Source organism: Mytilus trossulus, unplaced genomic scaffold (assembly GCF_036588685.1).
Source record: "Mytilus trossulus isolate FHL-02 unplaced genomic scaffold, PNRI_Mtr1.1.1.hap1 h1tg000244l__unscaffolded, whole genome shotgun sequence".
NCBI classification, from domain to species: domain Eukaryota; kingdom Metazoa; phylum Mollusca; class Bivalvia; order Mytilida; family Mytilidae; genus Mytilus; species Mytilus trossulus.
Window position 1 is genome coordinate 2,720,497 of NW_026963317.1, and position 26,451 is coordinate 2,746,947.

At 30.8% G+C, this 26,451-nt stretch overlaps 2 protein-coding genes across 2 annotated transcripts; one reads left to right on the forward strand and one right to left on the reverse strand.

Annotated features, from left to right (window-relative positions):
* The first annotated feature begins 121 nt into the window (after positions 1-121).
* LOC134701425 (dihydroxyacetone phosphate acyltransferase-like) lies at positions 122-24,797 on the forward strand. Its single transcript, XM_063562575.1, has 14 exons — positions 122-298; positions 3,227-3,423; positions 3,981-4,157; positions 4,975-5,104; positions 5,445-5,648; positions 7,324-7,475; positions 8,226-8,356; positions 8,724-8,944; positions 10,803-11,057; positions 11,324-11,403; positions 12,058-12,198; positions 23,365-23,576; positions 24,075-24,136; positions 24,604-24,797. The coding sequence occupies exons 1-14, from the start codon at positions 262-264 to the stop codon at positions 24,684-24,686; spliced, it is 2,082 nt and encodes a 693-aa protein (XP_063418645.1). The 5' UTR covers positions 122-261; the 3' UTR covers positions 24,687-24,797.
* On the reverse strand, positions 15,681-17,400 carry LOC134701493 (uncharacterized). The gene has a single exon (XM_063562647.1). It carries the CDS (start codon positions 17,382-17,384, stop codon positions 15,681-15,683), a length of 1,704 nt encoding a protein of 567 aa, XP_063418717.1. The 5' UTR covers positions 17,385-17,400.
* Positions 24,798-26,451: the final 1,654 nt, after the last annotated feature.

Genomic DNA, 26,451 nt, shown 5'->3' on the forward strand with positions numbered 1-26,451 from the left:
TTTTTATTTTATATAGTCGTAAATCACTTTTTAGTCATCCAAGTATTGATTGTGTTTTAAAGTTTTGCATTTCGATTACAGAAATAAGTAAAATATTAACCCTGATCGATCACGCCACCGGTATAACTGTATTCCGGTTTACTATTTGTCATAGTGTTATGCTGAAAGTTTATTTACAGAGAACCAGAAAAAGCACCAACAACATTTGCAGAACTTTGGAATTCGTACTGAAGGGTGCAAGACCATTAACTAACCTCAAATATGTCAGACCAGTCAAGGAATTCGTGGATTAAACAAGGTATCAAAGGAAAATTTAGTATTTCACATTCATCATGTTATTCTCTTATTTATTTTGGTCATAATTCATGTTTTTACAAGTTACATCCTACAAGTTATACATGTTGATGATGTACTGATGTAGTACTTCATGACATTTGAAGGACATTGACAGTTATCACAAGTCAAATGAATCCTGGTCTGTTTGCACCCAATCACGTTCGCACCCACTAACATTGCCCTCTTTCATTTTTGCTCCCTACAGGTTCGCACCCAAAGTCCATTCGCACCCATCACGTTTCCGTCCAATTTTTATTGGTTTTTTGTTTGATGGTTTCAGAGACATATAATACCATATGTCTCTGATGGTTTGTTATCGAGTTTTGGTAAGTCACTTAGTGTATTGCTATAAGTGTATTAATTGTTTTTATTGTTTCTAAATAAAGTGAGATTCTGATGGGGTTTTTTTTGTGTCATGGTAAGTGCATTGCTAAATCGTTTTTTTTTCTTTCTATTGTTTAATAAGGAATAAGGACTGACAAAAAAAAATAATGTTGTAAATAATTTGTAATCATGTTTTGGATAATGAAAATTTTTCTAAAATACATTTTTGTACCAATAGACAACTTTCTGGTTTGATGCATTTCCATCAAAAACTCTGGTTTTAGTGAACGTCATGTGTGCCTTTAGGGGAGCTGTCACTTCCATTCCAATGTTTAGTGAGTGGTTGGAAAACTATAATTCTATATTGTACAAATTATTTGGCAAATTGAATTTTCAAAATTGACAATCAGCATTGCTGTCAATAGGGAATTGTCATTAAGTACTTACAAAACAACCATTATTTCTAGTTTATTCTGCACAATGACAATCACTGAGATTTTAATAAGGGCCTTGTCTGTGAGTGATCCTTCTGTCTGTCCATCAGTCACAAATTGTGTCTGCTCAATATCTAGGCAACTGTTATCATTTCATACTATATACTTGATATGGATATTTACCAACTCCAGAGGCTGTGTCATAATATTTTTACAACTTACTAGGTCAAAGGGTAAGGTCAAAAACTGGTTTCAGTTGATATATGGTTGTGTCCACTTTATCTTGAGAATGGTTATGATTTTAAAGTTAATATTAACCTACACCAGAGAGTATGTTATAATTTATATACAAATTCCTAGGTCAATAACTTTGGTTTCAGTTGACAACCCCATATCCTAATGTAAAGATACAATTTTTTTTAGCACACATTATTCACAGAGGGCCCATATAGATGGCATCCATCTCAATAATTATAAAAAAAAAGTAGATGTAACAGTGGTATGATTGCCAATAAGACAACTCTCCACAAGAGAACATATTACACAAATTATCGACTATAGGTCACCATACAGCCTTTAACAATGAGCAAAGCCCATACTGCATAGTCGGCAATAAAAGGCCTCAAATGACAAATGTAACACAATTCAAACTAGAAAACCAACATTGAACCTAATTTATGTACAAAAAATATACGAAAAAAACAGATATGTAACACATTATCAAACAATAACCACTGATTTACAGGCTACTGACTTGGGATAAGCACATACATTTTGTACATTAAGAATGTGGTGGGTTTAAATATGTTTGTGGGATCCAAACCCTCCTCTAACCTGGCACCAGTAGTGCAAAAGTACAACAGAAGAAAGAACTAGTTCTTACAACATTCATCCTATTTAATGTTAGGTTATAAAGTTGAACAACAGCCCAACAATAGGTACTTAACCAGATTGGCCCACTTAGCCATTTCTGTATTGTAGACAACTTGATTGCACTTCTCTTCTTACATCTAACATTGTTAACTTATTATATTTAATTTGTCATTTAGTAATTAGACCTTTTTTCAGCCTTTTTCATAAACTAGTCTGCTATTTTGTTCTTGGCTATATTATCATGGCCTGAAATTTAAGACATTGTTGTTAATATGCAGTATCTTTCAAGAAACTAATGTACCAAATATGGTAAAACGGGACAGATTTAACATGGCAATGTAAAAAGGTCAGAAAAAACATTTATCGATAGATTATACCTCAATTTGAGATAGTCTATCATTTTATATTTATTATTAGTATTATGTTTTTTGAGATAGACCAATTTTTTCTGTTGAGTGTTAAGGATGTATTCTTCTGACATTTCAGTCTCGTTCAGTCTCGTTGAAATCTCGTTCTTGAAATATTTCAAAAAAATGCTATGCAGGTGGAAAATATCAATGAATTCTAAAAATATTATAATCAAACATAACTCTTTGAAAAAATTGTGTACGTACAATGCATGGTTTTTGAGTAATCCAGTTTTCAAATTTTATGCCCAATCAAGTCAGTATTTTTAGCCAAAATGTTGAGAAAATGGGTGAGGGATACAAAAAATGATTTTACTAGAATCATGTACATCCCATTTCATTTTGGTCTTTTCAAATTTCTTAGATATGTATTTTATCAATCATTTATAACAAAAAAGTTGAAATAATATGCATTTTGTTCTTTAAACTGAGAAAAATCACAAAAATAGAAAATTGACAGCATGGTAAATTTTACACAAAAAAGCGTCAAAATATGATAAAACTTTCTTATATTAACACCTACCTATAGTTTTTTTAAGTAAAATTTATTCAGATTGGTCCACTTAATCTTTATAGAAAGTATGAACAAAAGTTTAATTGTGGAACTGTAATTTTTTTCAAGATAATAGCCCAAAAATAGGTAAAATTCGATGAAAAATGGGAAATTCATCAAAATTGGGCATTTTCAAAGGGCCATAGCAAAAAAAGAAGTGCACCACCATATGATTTTTTCTTTGCCAATTATTTTGTTACAGTCTTTTAAACCCAAAAATCAGGCTAAGAAAAAAAGTTTAATTCTAGAAATGTTTGGCTCCTCAGAGGTGTACATCCTTAAATTGTCTTCATTTACAGATAATCCAAGGCTAGTGTCTGCTCGACAGAAAGACATTTATGAAGATATTTTGGAGGACAGAAGACATTCAAGTGATGTTGTTTGGTCATTTAGGACGAGAGAAGAACCAAAATATAAGTACAACAAACCAAGAACACCCGATGAGATCAGAAAACATGTTATGCATAGTGATCGTGTTAAATATGCCGTTGAAAAGGTATGTTTCTGTTTTAGTGTAATTGATTGAAACGTTTGTGTTACTATTACACAAAATTCAGACTCAGTACTTTTGGTTATATCGTGACAACCTGTTTTTCAGGGTGCATAAGAAGTTCCACCAACCTTCATCTGATCATTTTAGTCATTTAAGATTTGATTCAAACAGACCTGCCACATGCTGGGTACAAACTCAGTGCTGACTGGCAAATAAAGCAATTTAACTACTAAAATAGACTTGGCCACAGAGGCCCCTTATTGTGCATAATTTACATGTGAATAATTTTTGCTATGATAATTTATCAACAGTAGGCCTAGGGAAGCCATTTAAAAAGTGCAAAATTTACCCTTTACAAACATTTCACTGTATATTAAAATGCAATTGCAAGGTAAAAGGCTGTAAAACAATGAACATGTGAAGATGAAACTGACTTTTTTTTGCTAAACCCACAAAAAAGACCAGACAAATAATGTATAGATTGATATTTGTAATAATGTAAGAACTTCTTCAATTTAATGTTATTGTGGTCAACATGGTCAATCTATTTTATCTTCCAGGTTTGTTCAGAAAGTGGATTACCCATTGAAGAGGTATGGAAGCAGGCAGAAGAAGTTATGCAGGAAATGTCCCACAATCTGAGCATGGGAGCAATTCGAGGATTTGCAATGTTTCTCGTCAAAGTTTTAAAATCACTGTTCAAAAGAGTTTATGTCAATACAGAAGGAATACAAAAGGTAGAATACTATAAATTTAGAAATTATTGCAAGGTTTTAATTATTGTGAAAAAATGCGACAGAGTTGTGAAACGCAATAATTTAAACTCGCATTTTGACATATTTTTTATGGATTAAACAGGATTTTTCTCAAAATCGTAAAAATTAAAATCGCATTTAAGTCTAAACTGACAAAATCGCAATAATATTAAAATGCATGCAATAATTTCTGAATTTACAGTACTTGTTTTTCTATCACATAATCAGGAGAAAAATGTATTATTTTGTATGTGATAGGAAAGTAAAATTAGGAGATAACTGTATTGTATTTAAAGCTTGGCCCTCGTAAAAACTTAGATTTTATTGTCACAAATTGAGTTTACCTACAACGCAAAGTGAACTGGTAAAACGTGAAATTTACCCCTTCAAAACATTTATCAATGTCCAATGAAAATTGTTGTTACAAAAGAATTGCATTAGAATTTACCAAAAACATGCATGAAAACAATCAGAATATCATGAAAAAGAATGGGTTAATACCAATAACAATGAAACAGAAAGGATAGGCATCTATTATCATGTTATTTTAAAAATGAAACAAATAGTTGAGAACTTCTAAGTGCTGTATGTTGGAATCTTAAAAAAAAAGCGAAGGCTATTAAAAATAGATAAAAATGAATTGATGTTACTGTCAAAATAGTCTTATTAGATGTACATGTTACCTAGGTAAAAATAGAATGATTTATTTCTATTTTCGAGGGGGGGATGCTGAAAGAATACCCCCTATTACTGATGCCAGCCATAAAAGATATGTTAACATACTTTTCTTTATTATCAGGTCAGAGAGATGTTAGTAGAATACCCAGTTCTATTGATGCCTACCCATAGAAGTTATTTTGACTTTCTTTTGATGTCATATGTGTTCTATTCCTACGATCTTCCACTGCCTGTTATTGCTGCTGCTATGGGTTTGTAGATTTACATAGGGAAATATTTAAAAATTATTTTGTCACAAGGAAAAAAATTAAACACAATTTAAATGAGAAAAATAATAAAACAGCTTTAAGTTAATTGATAAATATACCACACTCTTTTAATTTACATGGCTAAAAACACTTGTATGATATCATGTAAAAATTATAACACAGCCTTAGCAAATATATTTATTTTATAAACTAACTTGAGATATTCATCATGGAATATAATTCAATATTCTTTTTCTTTTTCAATGTTCAACTAAAATATGTACTCAAATTTTCACTATAAATAAAATATACCAGTTTATACAAAATAGTGTATTTGTTTCAGATTTCATGGGTATGAAATTTTTTGGATGGCTTTTGAGAAACAGTGGTGCATTTTATATTCGGAGAAGTTTTGGAGATGACATGCTATACTGGGCAGTATTTACTGAATATGTCCAGTCACAGCTGGTCAATGGAGATCATCCTATAGAGTTCTATGTTGAGGGAACCAGAAGCAGAACTTCAAAGTCATATGCTCCAAAATTTGGTAGGTTTTGATTAACTTTTGAAAGAGGAACTATATGCCACTTTTTGCCATGGCATTGTCAGATGGTCTTTGAGTTTGAATATTTTTTTGTATCTTCCATCTCTTTTAAGAACAGTTAGTTGAATTCTTTGTGAATATGAGCAAAGATATGCAGTAAGCCAAGAGATGAGGAAATCATTTTGGTAAACTTAATTTGATCTTCTTTCACTTTCTATGTTTCAATTTTTGGGTAGTCAGTTGACTAATGAAGAAAATTGTAGTGTAAAGAGTCAACCATTAAATATTTGGTTAAGATATACTGATCTTTAAAGTCATAATAAACAAGTGACTGGTGAAAAATAATTTTATTCCAATTCTTAAATCAATGCATACAAACATCATAAACTTAGTCTTCTGTGCACGATTTTATCATTTTTTTCACATTAATTTCGTTTAAGGGGGCTCCGGGGTATAAATGATTTTTTTTTTCTAATATAGGATTTCGCTATATTTTTTCATAAATAAACTTTATCATATACTTAAAAGAAAAATGAAATAAAAAAATGGGGTCACCGTTCATTTAAGCTAAAATCTGCCTCTAAAGGAAGCATACATTTTGTTAATGTCCTTTTTTTCTGTTGAACTAATAGGAGAAAAAGAGGAAATATCAAAATAAAAAAATAACCTAATATAAGAAATCGCTTAAATTTTACAATTATTTAGTTTATGTTCAGCTTATTTGAAAACAATAATAAAAAATATAGGTCACCGATGAGTTAAAAAAGATATTTCAAATTTAAGGCCTAAAAATGGCATTTTTGCACCAAAGGGAGATAATTTGGAGCTTTTTCATTTTTTAAAGTCATCTGGGGCCAAACCAAATCATTTTTTGGGGTTGTTTTTTGTACCATATCATAAAGTAACAGCTAATAGTGTAATAAATAAAATTTGTAATGAAAAAATAAAGGTTTAATTTTTTGCTTAAATTATTGTACCCACAAGCCACCTTAATTGTCAATTTTAATTTTAATTGGTCAGTGTTGTTGTGAAAATATGGCAGGTAATTAAAGTTCATGTTTTGAAGCCGAAGTTTGACGAAAATTAACAAAAAAGCATGGATATTGAGCAGGTGTTAACATGTACAGTCAGATAATAGTTTATTTTAAGGATATCCATGGGTGTTGGGATCACCAGATTTTTATGAGATGGGTCACACAGAGGTCACTTTGCATATGGAAAATATGTTCGGGTATTGGTTCCTGGAAGGAAAGAAGCAATTAAAAATAGTTAACTTCTTCTTAATATAATATGAACAAGTTTAAGAATTTTTTTCACAAAAAAGTATATGTACATAAGTTTTATAATGAAAACTATCCATTGAGTATTAAAAAAACATATGCATTATTTTTTTTTTAATTTGAGGTTTCTTATGACTTTATAAGGTATATATTCTATTCAATCAATCATGTATATATATATATTAGTTTTGAATAACTCGTGAGTGGTTTTATTGGACTTCAAAACAAATTATATTTAAAAGTCATAAGTGTATATTACCACAATCATATATATTTCCTTATTTTTAGGAAAAGAAACATAGCACGACAGTAAATCTGAAGTATTTAGAGAATACCAAAAAGTATATCAACTATTTCATCATTAGAAAATTGACCAATTTTGTAAACTTTTATTTCAGGAATGTTATCTGCGTCACTAGAACCCTATTTTAAAGCCCACATTCCAGATATCATGGTTATACCTATAAGTATTAGTTATGACAAGATTTTAGAAGAAGCTTTGTATGCTTATGAAATATTAGGTGTACCTAAGCCTAAAGAGTCCACATCTGTAAGTACAAGATATACATGTATACAAATAACTGTACAAGGCAAATTACAAGATATATGCAGAATAACTGTACAAAAAGTCAAGTGATGTAAAATTAAATTCAAATAACCATAAGATTAAGAATGGAAATGGAGAATGTGTCAAAGTAACAAGATATATACAAAATAACTGTACAGGTCAATTAACAAGAGTTACAATATATAGAAAATAACTACAAATCAAGTGAAAAGTTGTATACCAAATAACTGTAGAAGTCAAGTAACAAGAAATATACATAATAACTGAACAAGACAAGTCACAAGATATATAAACAAAATAATCGTAGACATTTTGTATAAGTCAATAAGTTGGTCTAAAGCTAAAGTTTATTTGCTGCTCACAGTGGTCAGTGTTCTCTTTCCCACTCAAATTGCCTCAATTATTTTAGAAAGACTATAAGTTATGAAAGATGAATCTACTTTTAAAAGCAATTGTTTTTGATGTTGAAGATTTGAATGACCTATTTTCCTTTCCCCATAAAGTCAATGAAAAATAGTATCCTTCAAAGAAAATGAATCCTCATTAATGTCAAGATTTTTAATTGCTTTGAGTTTCAACATTTTGTAAATAGTTTTAATAGAAGTAAGTAATACAATTAAAATTGTCTATTAAATATGTCTTCAAACAAACAAAATTGTCAATCAACCAATAGCATGCGCTATCTTACTAACAAAATAAAGTTTTACTAATTCCACTTTTCAATATTTGTAGGGTTTATTCAAAGCTAGAAATTTACTTTCTGAAGATTTTGGAAATGTACATGTTCATTTTGGTGAGCCTCTGTCAATCAGAAAATATACAGATGGAAAAGTGGATAGGAGTGTTCATAGTCTAGCACCGAGGTAACTTGTTCACAGGAATGTTTAAAGTGTGATCGAAATTATTCGAACTAAAAAAATTAAAGTGAGGTGTGCATTAAATTATCTGTATACTTTTGAATTCATAGGTGAATGCATCAAGACATGTACTAAAATTTGATCTGAGAAGTGTAAGGATAAAACAACACATAGCTTGGTCATGATTGAACACTCATATTCAAATTGTTTCTTACTGTTTCATTTTGACCTACAGACAAAGTGGATTTAACTTAATATTGTTGTACTAGCTATTTCACACAGTTTGTGTTGTAAAAAATTTAAAGGAACAAATAATTATTAGGTGTATTTATCTTAAATTTTCACTGATTGTCTTTTTCCTTTATTTTTACAGGTATATTGCTAGTCTTTCAGATGAGGAAAATAAACTTATACAAAATTTAGGGTATAAAGTTCTGTTACTCCATCAAGAACATATGGTTATTTCCCCTTGGTCATTAATGGCTGCTGTCCTTGTACAGAATAAAGATGGTATTAAAATCAAACAGCTTGTCAAGGAAGTGGAATGGATTAAAAGGCAGGCTACTAATCTGGGAGCTTATATTGACTGGCCAGGTATTTAACTTCTCATTCATCCATGTAAAAATTACTCATCAAAGATACCAGGCTTATAATTTTGTATGCCAGATTTGTATTTCGTCATCTCGAAAGACCCATCAGTGACGCTATTATTAAATATGATGTCGAAGAGCATTCAGGACCCAAAATTCTGAAAGGTTTTACCAAATACACCTAAGGATTATGTATTCCTGGGTAGAAAATCCTCAATAATTTGAACAATTTAAAGTTTTGTAAAGGGTTATGTAAGTTGTCTTTTTCTGAGTGTTTAAATTAAAGTAGCAATCTAGCAAGTTACGTTTACAATTACTATTTAAACAGCATACTTTTTCCATTCTTTATATCAAAATAAGTTAATATGGTATGATTGCTAATAGACAGCTATCCATAAACTACAATGTTGGGAAAGTTTCAGGTCACTGTATGGCCTTCAATGAAACTTTATTAAAATGGTAACAAGGTCATAAATCATGGCATCATTTTTGATTCAAGTTGCAGTTAAATGTTGAAATATTCATGCTGATGTAGTAATTGCTTGTTACACATTTTTCAGAAATCTATAAATATGTCCTGCCACCAGAGCAATGTGTTTTGTATAAAATTTATCTTCGATGTAAAAGTTGCCTTTGAAAACAATTCAATAAAACATAAATGATGAAAACACCTTGTCTAAAATCTCCTAAACACCATGAATATATTTTCTCTAAAAAAAAATTTGTAAGATTATAAAACAAAAATATTTACTTCAGGACAGAATACTGGTGAGCTGCTTATTCCCAATAATTAAAGATTAACTTTCTTTTATGCTGTTGAACAAACTTAAGTTTTGAATATCCTACCAAGTCTGCTACACCATACAAGCTTAAAATGTATTGCACACAACACAACATGTAAATTTATACTTAGGATGAACTGGCACTTTTTATGCTTTTGCATCAGAACTCCATTTGTCTGTTATCATGGTTATATGTAACTTTTTCTAATGTTATCTCCCTTGAAACAATTAAAGACATTTTGGATACAGTATTTAAATTATTGTACAATAGACACTCAACACTGTCTTTATGATATATACTGTAAACCAACTAATTTTCGAGCGATTTATTTTCGCGAGTAGGAAAATATCGCGAATTTAAATCGTCTCGAATATGTAAAACTTCGATATTTCCTTATTTGACTACATAAAGTCATTAAAAAATCCGTAATTAAATTGGAAATGGACTCGAAAGGGCTAAACGTGAAATAAAGTGTTCACGAAAATAAGTTGGTTTACAGTACTAGGTCGAAAATAGTAAATTGGATGATTCACAAGTATAGTACCTTTTTATAGATTTTTCTGTTGTTGAGCCAGAACAATATCACATACACATGACTAGTTCTAGTACAATGCTATGCGTTAATTGACCCAAAGGAATCCATACAATTTCCACATCAGCGTGTTTTAGAAATTTTCCTTTGCAATATCAAAATGATACCAAAATCATCTGACTTGTTATTTTCTGTACAATTGGACAGAAAGGAATAGGGGGGGGTGTATACACACAGATCTTATTAATAAGTTATTCGGGTCTGAGGTATTGAGTCAGGAATAGGGATTGTGTATAATTTGGTATAAGAAGATATGGTATGAGTGCCAATGTCAGAGACAACTCTCCATTCAAGTCACAAATTGTCTACAATACAGAGCCTTGGCTCACACCTAACAGCAAGCTATAAAGGGCTTCAAAAAATACTAGTTTGTAAAATCTTTCAAACGAGAAAACCAACAGTCGAATCAATAGATAAACGAGAAAAGAGAAACACTTAGGAATCACATGGGGCAAAAGCATGTATCTTACTGTATCTATAATTGCAGGTAATGAGTCAGCTGATGCAGTCCTTAGAAGTACCTTAGCGTTACATAAAAACATTGCCGAAGTAGATAGTGAAGACGTAGTCCATCTTCTAGAGATTCAGCATCCAACCAGAGGCAGCCAAGATGAACTGATGCAAGCTGCCGCTCAACATTTAATAATAACACTTTATAAAAATCAATTAATGCATATATTTGTAAGAGTTTCTATGGTTACGTTATCTATCAATTCATGTACAGAGGAAACGATGTCTATGAGTAAGTATGATTTATTTCTAAGAATAGAAATAATTTTATATTTAAAAAAATTAACTTCAGCAGCCTAAGCTTGATTTCCAAAGAATATGAATCAGATTTGAAATATTTAATAATAATGATTCAAAGGTAAACGATAGTAGCAATATTTTTTTTTTATGATGATCTTCTTTTAAAAAAAGCTGTATAAACAAATTAGTTTAAAATAGAAACATTTTGTCAGACTTTTCTTGATTCTTTATGCTAACACTTTTTTATCTACATTTCAGATGAACTTTACAGTAAATATGAGTTTTTAGAACATCTTCTAAACAGAGATTTTATCTTTATGCCAGGCAGTACAAAACAAGTAAGTTAATTGAAAATGCACAATATCTATGTGTTGTAGAAATTAAGAAAGTGTAAATCTTAATTTCTACAACACATAGATATTGTATCCACAATACAAAGAGGTGAAGGGTTATTTAGTTTTTTAGATGTCCATCAATTTGTTAGTTATTTTGTCTGTGTGCTAACTTTGAATAATTTGTAAAAGATTGTTATATGATTGGCAATGAGACAATTCTCATCAAAAGACCAAATGACATAGAAAGTAACAGCTATAGGTCGCTCTACTACCTTTAGCAATGAGCAAAGCCCATACCACAGACAGCTACAATAAGCCATATAATCACAAATGTAAAACAACTCAAATCAGAAAACTAATGGCCAGATAAATGTATAAAGAATGAAAGAAAGACAAACAAATATGTTAATCAGGAACAAATGAAAACCACTGAATTATAGACTCCTGACTTGGGACAGACACAGAAATACAGAATGTGGCAGGGTTAAACATGTAAGCTTGATTCAACCCTTCCTCTGGCTCACACACAGAGAGAAAGAAGGATTTTGAAGTCTGTATTGGTATCTATATTGTGTTATTTATGGTATCCATGAGGCAATATCAAAATTGGTCAAATAAAGTTACTAAATATAAAACTTTTTTATGACTGTTTTGTAGGATTTTGAGAATGCCATGTTGACATTAACACATAACTGTGGAGTGGTGGTAGAAGATGATTTATTACAAGTTAAAAAATCTACAAATAAATATACAACGTTCTTTAGTCAGATGTTTGAACCATTCTTACTGGGATATTGGGTAAGTTTTTAGTCAGATGAAAATGGAATGTTAGTTGCTTGTATTTGATTGTTATGCCCCTCTTATGGGCATTTTGTTTTTTTCTGTATTTGTGTCCTTTCGTCCATTAGTCATTTATCTGTCTGTCCCGCTTCAGTTTAAAGTTTTTTGGACAAGGTAGTATTTGATGAAGTTGAAGTCCAATCAACTTCAAACTTAATACATATGTTACCTATGGTATGATCTTTCTAATTTAATGCCAAATTAGAGGTTTTACCTCAATTACAGGGTCAACTGAAAATCGAAAATGATAGTACAAGTTGGGTTTCCATGTACTATGGACGCATTCTTGTTTTCTTCACTTTTCTTCATGATTTTCTGTTGGTGTGTCCGTTTGACCATCTGTCCGGATCCAGGTTAAAGTTTATGAACAAGGTAGTTTTTAATGAAATTTAAGTCCAATCAACTTGAAAATTAGAACACATGAAATGATCTTTCTAATTTTAATGCTGAATTAGAGGTTTAACCCCAATTTCATGGTCTAGGGATCATATATAGAAAATGATAGTGTGAGTGGGGCATCCGTGTGCTATAAACACATTCTTGTTAGATCTATGTTATCACTCTGAATTAAAACATATCTTTGAACTAATCATATAAACTATATCATGTAAATGACTTTCAGAAAATAAGAAACTCTATTTTAGTTATCTGCTTCCAAGTTTAGACATGTAATTTGCCCTTAAATAATATAAAAAAAAGCAAAACAACTACTAAATTTAAATGTAGACTTGCATATATTTCCTTTGTTTATCAAAATTTATAGCATTTTACTATTTATGAATTATTGTGAAAGGGTTATATATCAAATTTAAGCAGTTTATGAAAGTATTTTATCCGTTTCTAAGATTCTTTTATAAGTGATTGAAAAAAATTGCTAAAAGATGTGTATTGATATCTAAGTGGATACCAACATTATTTTCAGTATTAAGTTGTACAATAACTTTTATGTTACTCAATTGAGCACAGTATTTAACGTATTGGTTCTTGTTTTTTTATGTCAAGTATGGAATATGACGATATATTAAATTGAAGTTGGAAAATCAATTGTTCATAATTTGTATTAAAGTGTCTCAAGTCTCTTCCTTCTTGTGCAGTTCTAAAGATTCTCTACTTGGCAATTTCTTAAAATGTCCTTATGAAAAAATTGGTTTCAACATTTTAATTGGTTGGAAATTAAAAAATATTTTGAAACACCTAACACACATATACCGATAATACTGAAAAACTATAGCAGGTTACTTTTGTGGGGTGTAAATTTTCGCTTATTTCTTCGTGGATAGAACACAATCCCCCAAATAAATTAAAATAAAAGTGTAAATGCATAGGTATTGATAAAAATTTCAAATCTGCCAAAATAATAACCACCAAAATATAACGTATACCTTATTCAATGAAAATCGTGAAATTTTACACCCACAAATATAACCCGCTATACTGTATTCAGGACGAATTCATGTTTATGAATATAAAACCTGCTATGTACAAGACCAACTCACTGAGCTGGATTTTTAACATGCAGTTTCAGAAAGTAGCAGTCCTCAGGAGGGCATGTAACCCTACCCAGACACATTTATCTGACTATGAGTTGAACAGTCTTTGCTATCTTATGAAGCTTTCTTAGCCAAGAGGCAGTAAATACCAGTTTTAAAATCTTTGGTTTTACCCATCCAGGGTTTAAATGCATGACCTCTTTCAAAGGATCGGAACATATTTTTTTGAAATCATTAGAATAAGATTGAGGGATTTTTTATGCCCCCGCTGTGACAGAGGGGGCATAAAGATTTACCCTTGTCCATCTGTGTGTCCCAACATTTTTTGTTCCTGTTCTCTTACTAAAGTTAGCGTCAACCAAATGTTATGAAACTTGTACACAATGCTTATTACCACAACACACAGATGAAGCTTGCAGGTGGTGTCACTTTTACCATTCTAGAGTTATATCCCTTTAAAAATGGAAAAATTGCTGAATTTTTCATTTCTGTTCTCTTTCAAATTTTATGAACTTATACACAATACTTATTACCATTAAAACAAAACCTCAATCTAGTACAAATATGGGTAGAGTGGCTTTCACTGTTCTTCAGTTATGTCCCTTTATAACTTCATATAATATGCAAATGGACACATTCTTCATTAATTTTTATAATTAAACAAGCATAGTCTGATACAATCAGTTTTGAAATGATAGATTGATCCCCAATACCCTATCAAATATTTTACACATTAGAATATATGACTGTATTAAAATAAATAGGTGTGTGTGTGATATGGAGAAATACTATGTATCAGAAAAAATAATGCAATCTTCATGATTTTGCCTATATCTGCATACAACCTGTATAGAAAATTTGCAGTTCATCGAATGTTTTGCTACTGTACCCACAAAATTCAAGAAGTTGGTATCCTACAAATAATAATGAACCCACAGTGTGTAAATTGATTATCTAAATAACGGGCTCGTCTAGATATATTCCACATGATATAGTCAGTGTCAAAAATGAAACTAAAATTGAGAAAGGAAATGGTGAATATGTCAAAGCGACAACCATCTGACCATAGAGCAGACACCAGCCGAAGGCAACTAATGGGTCTTCAATGTAGCGAGAATTCCCGCACCCGTAGGTGTCATTCAGCTGGCCCCTAAAAATATGCATAATAGAACAGTGATAATAGACGTCATACTAAACTCCGAATTATACACAAGAAACTAAAATTTTAAAATCAAACAAGACTAACAAAGGCCAGAGGCTCCTGACTTGGGACAGGCGCAAAATTGCAGCAGGGTTAAACATGTTTATGAGATCTCAACCCTCCCCCTATACCTCTAGCCAATGTAGAAAAGTAAACGCATAACTACCTTTTATTCTAAATGTATAAGTGCCAATGAAACAAGTCCAAGTCACAATTGGTAAAAAGGAAACCATTATAGGTCAAATTACAGCCTTCAACATAGAGCATTGGCTCACACCGAACAACAAGCTATAAAGGGCCCACAAATGATTAGTGTAAAACCATTCAAACTGGAAACAAACTGCCTAATCTACATAAAAAAACAGAAACGAGAAACACTTATGAACCACATCAACACACTACTGAACAACTGATTCCCGACAAAAAAATGCAGTGGGTTAAAACATTTTTACAGTAGTGTAACATCAATAATTAATCAGTTTAGAAAGACACACTATAAAATATCAATTTTAATGGCTTAACTCAAACAAAAGCACATATTAACTAGAACAAGTAAACACACACTGTACCACACATTTGATCTTTGACACAATATGAATACAATATTAATATAAAAAGAGGAAGGGAGATGTAAAATGACAACTATAACCTTGGACTAAGCAGTGTTAAATGAAATGAAGTATACAGGTAAATTGACATGTATTTCAAAACATTTCAAAACTGAAATGTGAATTATAAGAATCAGTAGTTCAGAATCCGGAAAAATGAACAGCATATAAATTGGTTTTATTTGTTTTAGTTGTATTGCAACCAATGTACAGTGTTCCTGTATTGTCAATGCCCACAGAGCATGGTAACACAATACCTAACTGATCCCTAGTATTTAGGTAATGAATACACTCTCCTGAAATGTTGAGGATATGAATCATGTCGCTACACATATCTGTAATGATAATATTGTTTAATTGTGTACTGATTAGATCTCGTGGTTTGAATGTTTCTTTGGTGATATCTGGATGACCACTATATATCCAGCTCACTCCAATGGTTTTATCTAAAGCCACTATCCTACCATTCCACTCTGTATTTAAAGTATCCAAAACATAAATGTTATTGTCAGTGTCTGTTGTTATTTTTTGCGGAGCAGTAAAGATAGGTTTCCCATTGTTGTCTGAATCATACACCTTCTCTATTTTTCCATCTATATCCATCAAAACAACATGTTGTGGACCTTTAACAGGGAAAACCGGTCCTTTCTTTCTGGCTCTAATTACAACCTTTTCATTCCCGATCAAATGGACCCCACCAGTGATTAAGGGTTCAACGCTATACTTTGAATTAGTTAATATTCCAGTGGTATGAGAAAGTATTTTAAGATTTGATTCTGCAGCAGATATAAGCAGGTCTCCTGTTTGTAATAATGCCATACCAGCACAATGTACCTGTATCTCCTGTACAATATTTAACATTCCATTTGATAGTTGTATTTTCTGTATGATTTTGTCTTTAGTATAACCTATCCACAATGTTCCAGCATTACCACAAACCAAAAATTCAACAAGTTTTAGTCCAGTTTCATACTGTTCTTTAACTTTAGCTTCAAATTGTTCATGTGCATAATCATCATCAGGCTCAGTTAGTTCTCCGTGTAGTGCCTTTTGGATCTTCAATTTTCCTGGTACAAACTGGGGCAGTCTTTTTACATAAGTACTTACAGGTTTTATGTTCTGTTTTCTTGCTGTTTTTTCCTCTTTAAATGCACTGAAAACATCACAAGCTTTGACAGAAGCTTCGGCTTTTGTTAAACTTTCTTTTCGGAATTCTAGATCTCTTTTTGTTTTGTGTGATTTAATTTCTTCATCATTTACTGATTTATTTAGATGTTCCTTTCTCTGATCAAATTCGTCTAAAAGTTTTTGTGTATGCTTTTCAACTTCTTCCTTCAAGACTTTTTCTCGACTCAGAATCTTTTGTTTCCCTGTCTCATATTTAACCCCTTCAAAATCTTTGATGGAATGCAGCTTAGATATTTCTTTTACATAGTCTGTTAATTTAACTTCAAGCTCAGAGTTAAAAGTTTGTATTGTCTTGAGAGTTAGTTTATATCCTTCTGCTAATTCAATCATGCTATGTTTATTATGAGTGTTCGCAATACACAAAGGACAGACAACTTCTTCACAGGTCTGACAAAATAAACAACAGAGTTGTCCACAATGAATTTCACAAGGAATGTGACTGAAATCTTGTTGATCCTTGACTTGATACACAGCAATGTCTTTAATATCAATTATAGTATGCTGGTCGGTAGATTTTACCTTTTTATGAATTTTCTGACATTTTGTACACAAGAGAAAGTCACACAGTAAACATTTCCATTTAATCTCACTTGATTCTTCGCATAACTGACAGAGCATTGGAATTTGTCCCATCTGGAAAGATTTAGATAATGCCATTATGCTGAACACACTTTACAAGGTGTTCAACAACAACGTTGTATATAAAACAAAAATTTGTATTATTTTTGAAGTGTTTTAACTTCCTGATATAATATGAATTTGATCAAAGATGTAGGTCAAGGTTATTCTCAACAGTGTATTGATTTTGACATTTTAATCTATTAATAAAATAATGTACAAATTGAGGTTGTATTTAACTGTACATTTAAAATTTTTGAATTTGGCAGACCATTGGAATTTGTCACTTCCAAAGAGATTAAGATAAAGCCATGATAATAGTGTTGCATGTTAAAATATAATATCATGTGATTATCAAAGTGTTCTTGATAAATTACAATTATGATGATCTATCCTGATATCTGTTTACATGTAACTGATAAAACAAATAAAAATGGATATAATTTTTATCATACTATAATATTTATAATCTATAGTCCTTGCATAATCTGTACAAACCTTGGCTTTTTATCAAGATACCCCCAATAGTAACAATTACTTTGCCATTTCTAAATTTTTGGGAATATAAAAATAATGAGATGTGGTATGATTGCCATTAAGACAACTATCCATCAATTAAATGAAGTGGATATTAGCAATAACAGGTCACCATACATGTATTCCTTTAACAAAAAACAAATATAGTCAGCTGATGTAGAAAATCTCTGAATTATTTACAAAACAGAATTTCATTTAACTTTAAATATAGGACATACTATGTTCATGTGCATATCCACTAGAAATTTTCAAGTTGACTTTTGTAGCAGTTATTAGTCTATAAACTTAAGGAATTTTGTGATATTTTGTATTCCCAGTGATAATGAGGGGGCATGGGGTATGTAAGCATGTTGGGTTGTCTATTATCAATTTCTTTTTCTCAATATTAAAATTTTCTCTGCACACAGTTTTCTATTGCTTTACGTGGCACGGTACTTGTCTATCCCAAATTCATGTATTTGGTTTCGATGTTATATTTGTTATTCTCGTGGTGTTTTGTCTGTTGCTAGGTCCGTTTCTGTGTTTGTTGCGTTCCGGTGTTGTGTCGTTGTTCTCCTCTTATATTTAATGCGTTTCCCTCGGTTTTAGTTTGTTACCCCGATTTTGTTTTTTGTCCGCGGATTTATGAGTTTTGAACAGCGGTATACTACTGTTGCCTTTATTTATTGAAGTTTAGGTCTATTTATATGTTTTGGGTTTAATGTGGAGTCCATTTCGCTGAACTAGTGTACATGTTTGTTAAGGGTCTAGCTGGAGGAGGCCTCCATATGTGAGATCTAACTAACAATTTGTGGCCTTAGGCTGTTTTCTGATCTTTGGTCGGGTTGTTGTCTTGTTAACATGTTCCAAATTTTCATTCTCTATTCTACCTTGAGAAGGGTCAATGAATCATCACAATAAAAATAAAGGAAAAATAGCAAAGAGACACAAAAATCTGCTTTAATTTGATTGGCTTATTGCGATGGAGTATCACAAGACAATATTATGGCATTTCCATTAGCTATTTGTTAGGTCATTGATGACTTTCAAAGGCTAAGATGATGGACATTTCATCCATGACAACATACATCTTTGTGATGTTTTTAATAACATACTAAATACACACATTTTTTACTTGACAATATTCTTTTTGTAAAATTTTATTACATTCTGAAGCATACAAAGAGTCTTGAAAGGTCTGATGTTATAGTTTGACACTAGAAAAGGATATATGACGTCATACTGGAATGCGCCAAAGACTTAATCAACATTTCGCAGAATTTCTGATTTAACGCATTAAAAGTGTTGACCATAATAGAAATAGGTTTAATAAACTTGTGAAAATTTGATATCGCTTGATATCAATAAATTATTATATTGAAATTAATTAATTAAATAACTGTAATTGATATCAAGCCATAACTTATTCTCACTTGTTATGAAGTTATAATTGGTGAAGAGAGCTATTTCAAATATTTTAACAATCCCTCTTGTATTTCATTTATATCATGTGAAGGGGCTTCAAATTTAATTTGTTGGTAGGGCTCTTAACAGAAATATTAAAATTGAAGCATGCATACAAATGTGTCTGATAAGGGAGGTATTAAAGACAACATGTGTTTACAGTATCACTTAAAAACATTATATATATAATGTACAAAAATGATATTGTGTGTTAATCCTGAATATTTTGTTCAAACATGACACCAGCTTTCAACATGCACATGACAAAAACCCAAGTATCTCAAAGTCATGTTAACCTCGAAAAGAAAACACACAAAGAAAATGCCTCTACCAAGTCAGGAATATGACAGTTGTTTTCCATTTGTTAGATTTGTCTGAGCTTTTTTTTTTCTTCATATTTTAGATCTATTTGTCTGAGCTTTTGTTTTTTCCATTTGTTTCATTTGTTTGAGCTTTTTTTTTTTTTCATTTTCTGATTGTTTATGAATTAATCAAATGGAAAATTCATTTTTTTTTACCAATTATCATCATATATGGTACATTCTTGTTGCAATTTAAAAAACAGAAAATTTAAAACTTATAATCAAGGTAATTAAATATTTAAATTGAAGCAGTTTGAAAAAGAGTGATGAATGATTATAATGATCACTTTAAAATCCTGAGATCTGAACTGTATATATTTTGGCTTCATCAGGTTCGCTATGATGTGTAAAACATCCTATGTACAGTGTGCCTCTATTGTCAATATCTAAAGAGTATGGACAATTGATACTTAATTGATCCTTAGTATTCATGTAATGAATACACTCTCCCGTAGTGTTCAGGATATGCATCATATGAGAATCTTTGTCTGTAATTATAACATTGTTAAAATTTGTAGCCACTAAATCTCTAGGTCTAAATGCATTGTTTATATCTGGATTCCCACTATATATCCATCTCACTCCATTAATTTTATCTAATGCCACTATCCTACCACTCCAGTCTTTATTGAGACAATCTAGAACATAAACGTTATTGTCACTGTCTGAAGTTATTCTTTGTGGAGCAGAAAAGAGGGGTTTTCCATTATTGTTTGGATCATACTCATTCTCTATTGTTCCATCTTGATCCATCACGATCACTTTTCTCGGTCCATTGATAGGGAAGAGGGGTCCTTTCTCTCCTACTCTGATTACGATCTTATCTTGCTTAGTGATGTGGATGGGACCAGTTATTAAGGGCGCTACACTATTTTTTGATTCAATCATTTTTCCAGTGGTATGGCAAAGCAGTTTCAGATAAGGTTCTGAAATAGAGAAAAATAAATCTCCTTGTAATGATAATGCCATGCCAGCTGTCACAAACTGTAACTGCTGAACAATATGTACCTGTTTATTTAAAAATTGTATTTTCTGTATTTTTTTAGTGTTATTGTCTCTTATCCACAATGTTTCATCATCACAGCAAACGATCTGTGCAATGCTTTTCAGTTCAGTTTTATACTGTTTTATTACTTTCAGATCATAATGGTCAAGTGCATACTCATAATCAGCATCAGACTCTTTAAGTTCTCCATGAAATGTCTGTTGAATTTGAAGTTTTCCTGGAATATATTGTGGCAGTTTTTTGAAACGAGCATTGACTGGTTCTATGTGTTGTTTTCTGGCTGTTTTCTCTTCTTTGTATGCTTGGAAAACATCAAAAGATTTGACAGAAGCTAAGGCATTGGTTAAACTCTCAGACCGAAATTCTAAATCTTTGTTTATCTTCTGTGTTGTGTTATCTACATCATTTACTGACTTCTTAAGAAGATCCCATCTTTGATCAAGTTCTTCTAGAAGATTTTTTGTGTGCATTTCAACTTCATCTTTTAAAACTTTTGCTCGACTCAGAATTATTTGCTTCTCTATTTCATATTTGAATTCCTCTGAAGATTTGAATGAAGACAGGGTTGATCTTCCATTTTCATAATTTGATAATTTCCTAACAAGCTCAGAACTAAAAGTTTTTATTTTCTTGATGATTAGTTTATATCCATCAGCTAATCCAATCGTATGATGTTTTCTATGAGTGTTAGTGATACACAAAGGGCAGACAACTTCATCACATGTCCGACAAAATGAGCAACAGTTTTGTCCACTATGGATTTCACATGGAATGTCATCTTTGGCTTGCTGCGACGCAATGTCTTTGATATTAATAATGGTATGTTGGTCATTGGATTTCACTTTCATATGAAGTTTCAGACATTTTGTACACAAGAGAAAGTCACATTGATAACATTTCCATTTGATCTCATTTGATTCTTCACACAACTGACAGGATAATGGAACTTGTCCTCTAAAAGATGAGTTTGAATATGCCATTAGGCCGAATTTAAGTCAACCTTAGTTTACCGATGATCATACTAGATATGATTTAATTCTTTAACAATAATTAACATGAATTTGATATAAATAAAATGTATCAATGGTTTAGATATTAAACTTCCCTGTTCAATCAAATTTTAAATCAGAGATGTATATCTAGATTATCTTTATACATATAGTATATTGATTTAAGTATTTACAACTAAATATAATGATGCCTGGTGTAAATTTCACTTTTTCATAAAGTTTCTGAAATTTTGTTTTGTCAAAGTTTTTTGGGAAAAAGTAAAATCACAAAATTACTGAACTCCAAAGAAAATTCAAAATGGAAAGTCCCTAATCAAATGACAAAATCAAATTTTAAAACACATCAAACCAATGGACAACAACTGTCATATTCCTGACAGGCATTTTCAAATGTAGAAAATGGTGGATTGAATGTGCTATTAACATCTCCTTTTTATTTTGTTACTAGATTCTTCTCACATTTGGCAGCCCACTGGACTTCTCCCTTTATATGAAGAAATATGGATTAAGCCATGATGATTAATTATTTGAAACAGTTTTATAATTTAATGATATATGCAAATATTGAATATCTTCTGATTATTGAAGTGTTAATGTGTCTAATTCAGGCCTAAGAATGACATTTTTAATGGGCCACCTATATAGCCTATTACAGTATAAATTGATATCTAGGGTAAAGCAGTGTTGCTAGTTGTTCCAGTATTAAAAGAAAATTTGTAGTGAGGATTCAATTTTGAATTTGAACCTACACAAATTATAGCTTTATTAAAAAAAAAGTATCTTAATATAGTTTATATCTTACATGTCTTAGAAAAAGTTAAAATATGCCTTAATCATCAAATAATGTAGGGAGTTGATAGTTAAGAGAAATACAGTTTTTGCTGATTTTAGATAATGTAAATTATTTCACTTTTCTATTTACTATAGATAAAATATTCAAATCACAAATAAACAATATCTCCCTGTTAGAAAACAAAGGAATTATTTATTGATCAACAAAACAATGTTAGGAAGTGTTTACTTGACAGAATAAAAACAAAGATGTGCGTTTCCTATTATCCTACCGTCCCTATTTTTTAAGCACAAAAAAGCATTTCCTAATGGGTGTGTTTGTCATTTTTCAATAAGCACTGTTAAAGTTGGAATGTCCTCCCCATAGACTCAATGGGAAAAAAATTAAGGAAAAAAAATCCATTTCTAAGATGTAATAGGAAACACACATATTATTTTTTTGTCTTATAAATGACATTATGGTTGAAGTTTTCATTAATAAGTTAAAAGTAAATATTTAAACAAATGTGGTGTGCAAAGATCATGAAGAGATATCTGGGTTTTGTACAATATCGTCATAAGGCAATACTATGTAAATGAATGCTTTTTAATGCTGCCTACAGATATTAGAATAACTTTCAATTTGTGATATACATGTTTATGGGACTTATTGATACTGATCCATTTAAGACATATTTCAATCATTTTGGTTTGACTGTTCCTTTTTACTGTACATCATTTATTTAAATTACTTTACATGAATTACCAACATTACTTAATTTTTCAGAATGCAAAATATTTCACATGATTTTAGACACATCCTTATTGTTTATGTAGACCACATTTTACAGATTGCCTGACTTAATGTTTGTGTTTTTAATATTTTACAGATTGCCTGCAAATATATGTTGTCAATGCACAATGATGCTCATGGGAAACCGTTAGCCAAGCCTCCAAAGTCAATCACCAAGGAATCACAGATCCTGGGGTCAAGGCTATTGAGGGAGGGACAGATCAGACATCTGGAAGTTCTGTCCTTAGATTTACTCAGTAATGGAATAAACTCCTTACATCAAATGGGTGCAGTCAGGAAAGAAAAAAGGTATATACCGTTAGTACAAATGTTTTGTAGCAAGGATGCAAATTTGAAAGTTTATACTATATTTTCACCACACAAAAAAAATACTACCTAAATGTAAACTGTGGTTGATGATCATATCAAATGACATCTGAAGTATCCTTAACATTTACCAGTTATATAAATGTTAAAGATTGATTCTGTTCATATAAAAATAAAGTGATGTTTATGAAAAGTGGCAGTCCTCAGGATTCTACCACAAAAATTTTGAATAGGACTGACACACTTTTAGTATTTTTCAATAGAATTAATAGTGAGGACCAGCAGATTTTCTTCAAGGACCACCAAGGAAAAAAAAGATTTTGCATACTCTGATTGCCAATTAGACAAATATTCATTCAAAGATGTGAAATATTACAGGTTACTGTACATGTACATGATACTAATTAAACTATTTACGATTAGAATAAAAAGTCTATCTTAATCACCTTTAATTTATATTTTAACTTATTCATATTTTAGAGATAACCAGACATACATGTTCCCTAACACAGTCAAACTTACAGCTGTTTGTTCAGAAATAGGTAAGATAGAATTTAATCACTGGAGATACTAGTATTCCAATTGTGCTTAACTTTTTCTACCCATGCTGCTTTAAAAAATTTCTAATCTTCAAAAAAGAATAGGGGAATGTGGTTTGGCAAGTTTGAGTAGCGGATAGTAGTTGGAAAACAAAAAGTTGGGATTAATGATTGCAAATAAGACAACTTCATTTAACTTGTCTCCAAAAGTTACACATATAGATTTAAGGATTTTGTCTTTTGCACCTACCAACTTGCAGAGGTTATTTGTCATATTGATAAAAGTTTTTAATGCATTTTTTTTTTGCAATTCAAATATTTCTTTGCAATTCTTAGCACTTAAAAAAAATTAAATCCCAAATTATTACCTGATAAGATCAGTATTTAATAATTATTATGAAGCTTAGTGTTTTATAGCATATTTCATATAATAATAAGTTTCTATATAAAAAGATAAATTTATATTTCAGAGAAATATATAGATGTTCCCCATATTCCAGAGGCCATCATCAATGTGTCATCAAAAACAGTCACTATCAATGCCAAGTTATAAATATACAAAAACTGTCTTCTTTCTGTTGTCCATTATTATCACCATCAATGCCATATTATAATCAGTATACGTGGATTGTCTGAACAGCTGCCATTAGAAGATATTAATAACTTATAATGATGTGAATATCCATAAACTGTGGTCATTTTTATATCACAATTATTAGCACAAGCACTGAAGAATCATCAGTTATGATACTGTGGATTCATTTAATTTAGTGGGTACCAATTTTGAGTGATTAAGGAAATCTTGCATGTATATAAATTTGTGGTTTTTCCAAAGACTGCATACAAGTTTATATGAAAAAAAATTTCAATGAATTTGGTGGTTCACCCATACCCACAAAATTGGTATCCCATGAATATAAATGAATCCACAGTAACATATTTCATACTTATATCTGGTGCTTATATTGTAACATTTCACCAAGTTTATGGGGATTATAGGGATTCTAGTCATTCGTCATGATTTGTAAGATATTATTAATAACTGCAACAAAAATTAAATGGTTTTTAGGTGTTGCATCCAATTTTAAATTTTGCAATTCTTACTTCAAACCTGTACATGAGGTTTTATTTTTGTGTGTTTCTTATCTTTTATTTTGATTTTTTTTAAAGAAAGTAAAGCAGGAATAAGTAAACCTCTGAATCCCGTAAGGTGAAAATGGTTGTGCATAAACTGATAATTGTAAATTAATGAAGAATGCTTTATAAGAAGGGGATTGATGTCAGATGAATATCACGTAGTATTATACTTCCTTTTCATGTGGCATTCAATGTAAATAAGGTAAAACACTTGTACATTTTTATTGAAGCTTGTCTGTGATAATTTATAATAAGTGTGTCTACATTTATTTCTTAACATAGTTATCTGTAGAAACTTCCTTGTTTATGATAGCTAATTATGTTTCAGTTGAGTTTTTGCTTTATAAAATTTACTTGTTGTCTTTAAGTTTTTTTCACAAATATTAGTTCAGTGCCAGTCAAGATTATTTTTTGTAAGTCCCTTTAATTACATTTTGAAGATAATGTTCATTGAAGATATATTTGAGTTTGTCTTGTAACTAAAAAAGCTAGTACATGTAATGGAATACAGCAATATTTTTGTATCAATGAAAATATATTAAAACTTCTAGAAATATGAACGGATCATGAAAATCTGTGTTAGTTATTTAAGATTCCACAATATATAATTAAACACTTTATATTCTTAATATTCTTTATTTTTAGGTAAAGATTGCATGTAATGCAATAAAAACCTTATGAGACTAACTTGACATTTAAATCTTCAAAGGCTGATCACTACCTTTTTGATATACAAAATATAGTGCATTGGTCATATCATTCTATACATCCTATCCATGAACATTTCCAGAAATTTATTGATGTAATATATCCAATGGAATATACTGATATATACTGATGTTACAAAATAACATGTCTAGAATAATTGAATTGCTGTTAAATCAACTACAACCAATGTAATTTTTAATTTTACTTCCCACAGATAAATTGAAGCAATCTTCACCCTCAGTGCTTACAAGCACTTTGAATCTAGTTATTGTATTGTATTAGACATGATCCAACGTGTACAAGAAAGAGATGGAGAATTCACATGTTGTCTCTCCTGAGATATCTTATTGTCATTTTTATGTATAGATATGGAGAAACAATAGTATAAGCTATCAAAAGAGTTGTTGGTGGTCATATCATTTTTGGTCTTTTGTGGATAGTTGTCTCATTGGCAATCATACCACATCTTCTTT

Coding starts and splice junctions, on each gene's coding strand:
- LOC134701425 (XM_063562575.1), top strand. CDS start 262: ATGTCAGACCAGTCAAGGAATTCGTGGATTAAACAAG. Junction 3,424..3,980: donor TTAAATATGCCGTTGAAAAG/GTATGTTTCTGT, acceptor TTTATCTTCCAG/GTTTGTTCAGAAAGTGGATT. Junction 8,357..8,723: donor GTTCATAGTCTAGCACCGAG/GTAACTTGTTCA, acceptor TTATTTTTACAG/GTATATTGCTAGTCTTTCAG.
- LOC134701493 (XM_063562647.1), bottom strand. CDS start 17,384: ATGGCATTATCTAAATCTTTCCAGATGGGACAAATTCCAATGCTCTGT.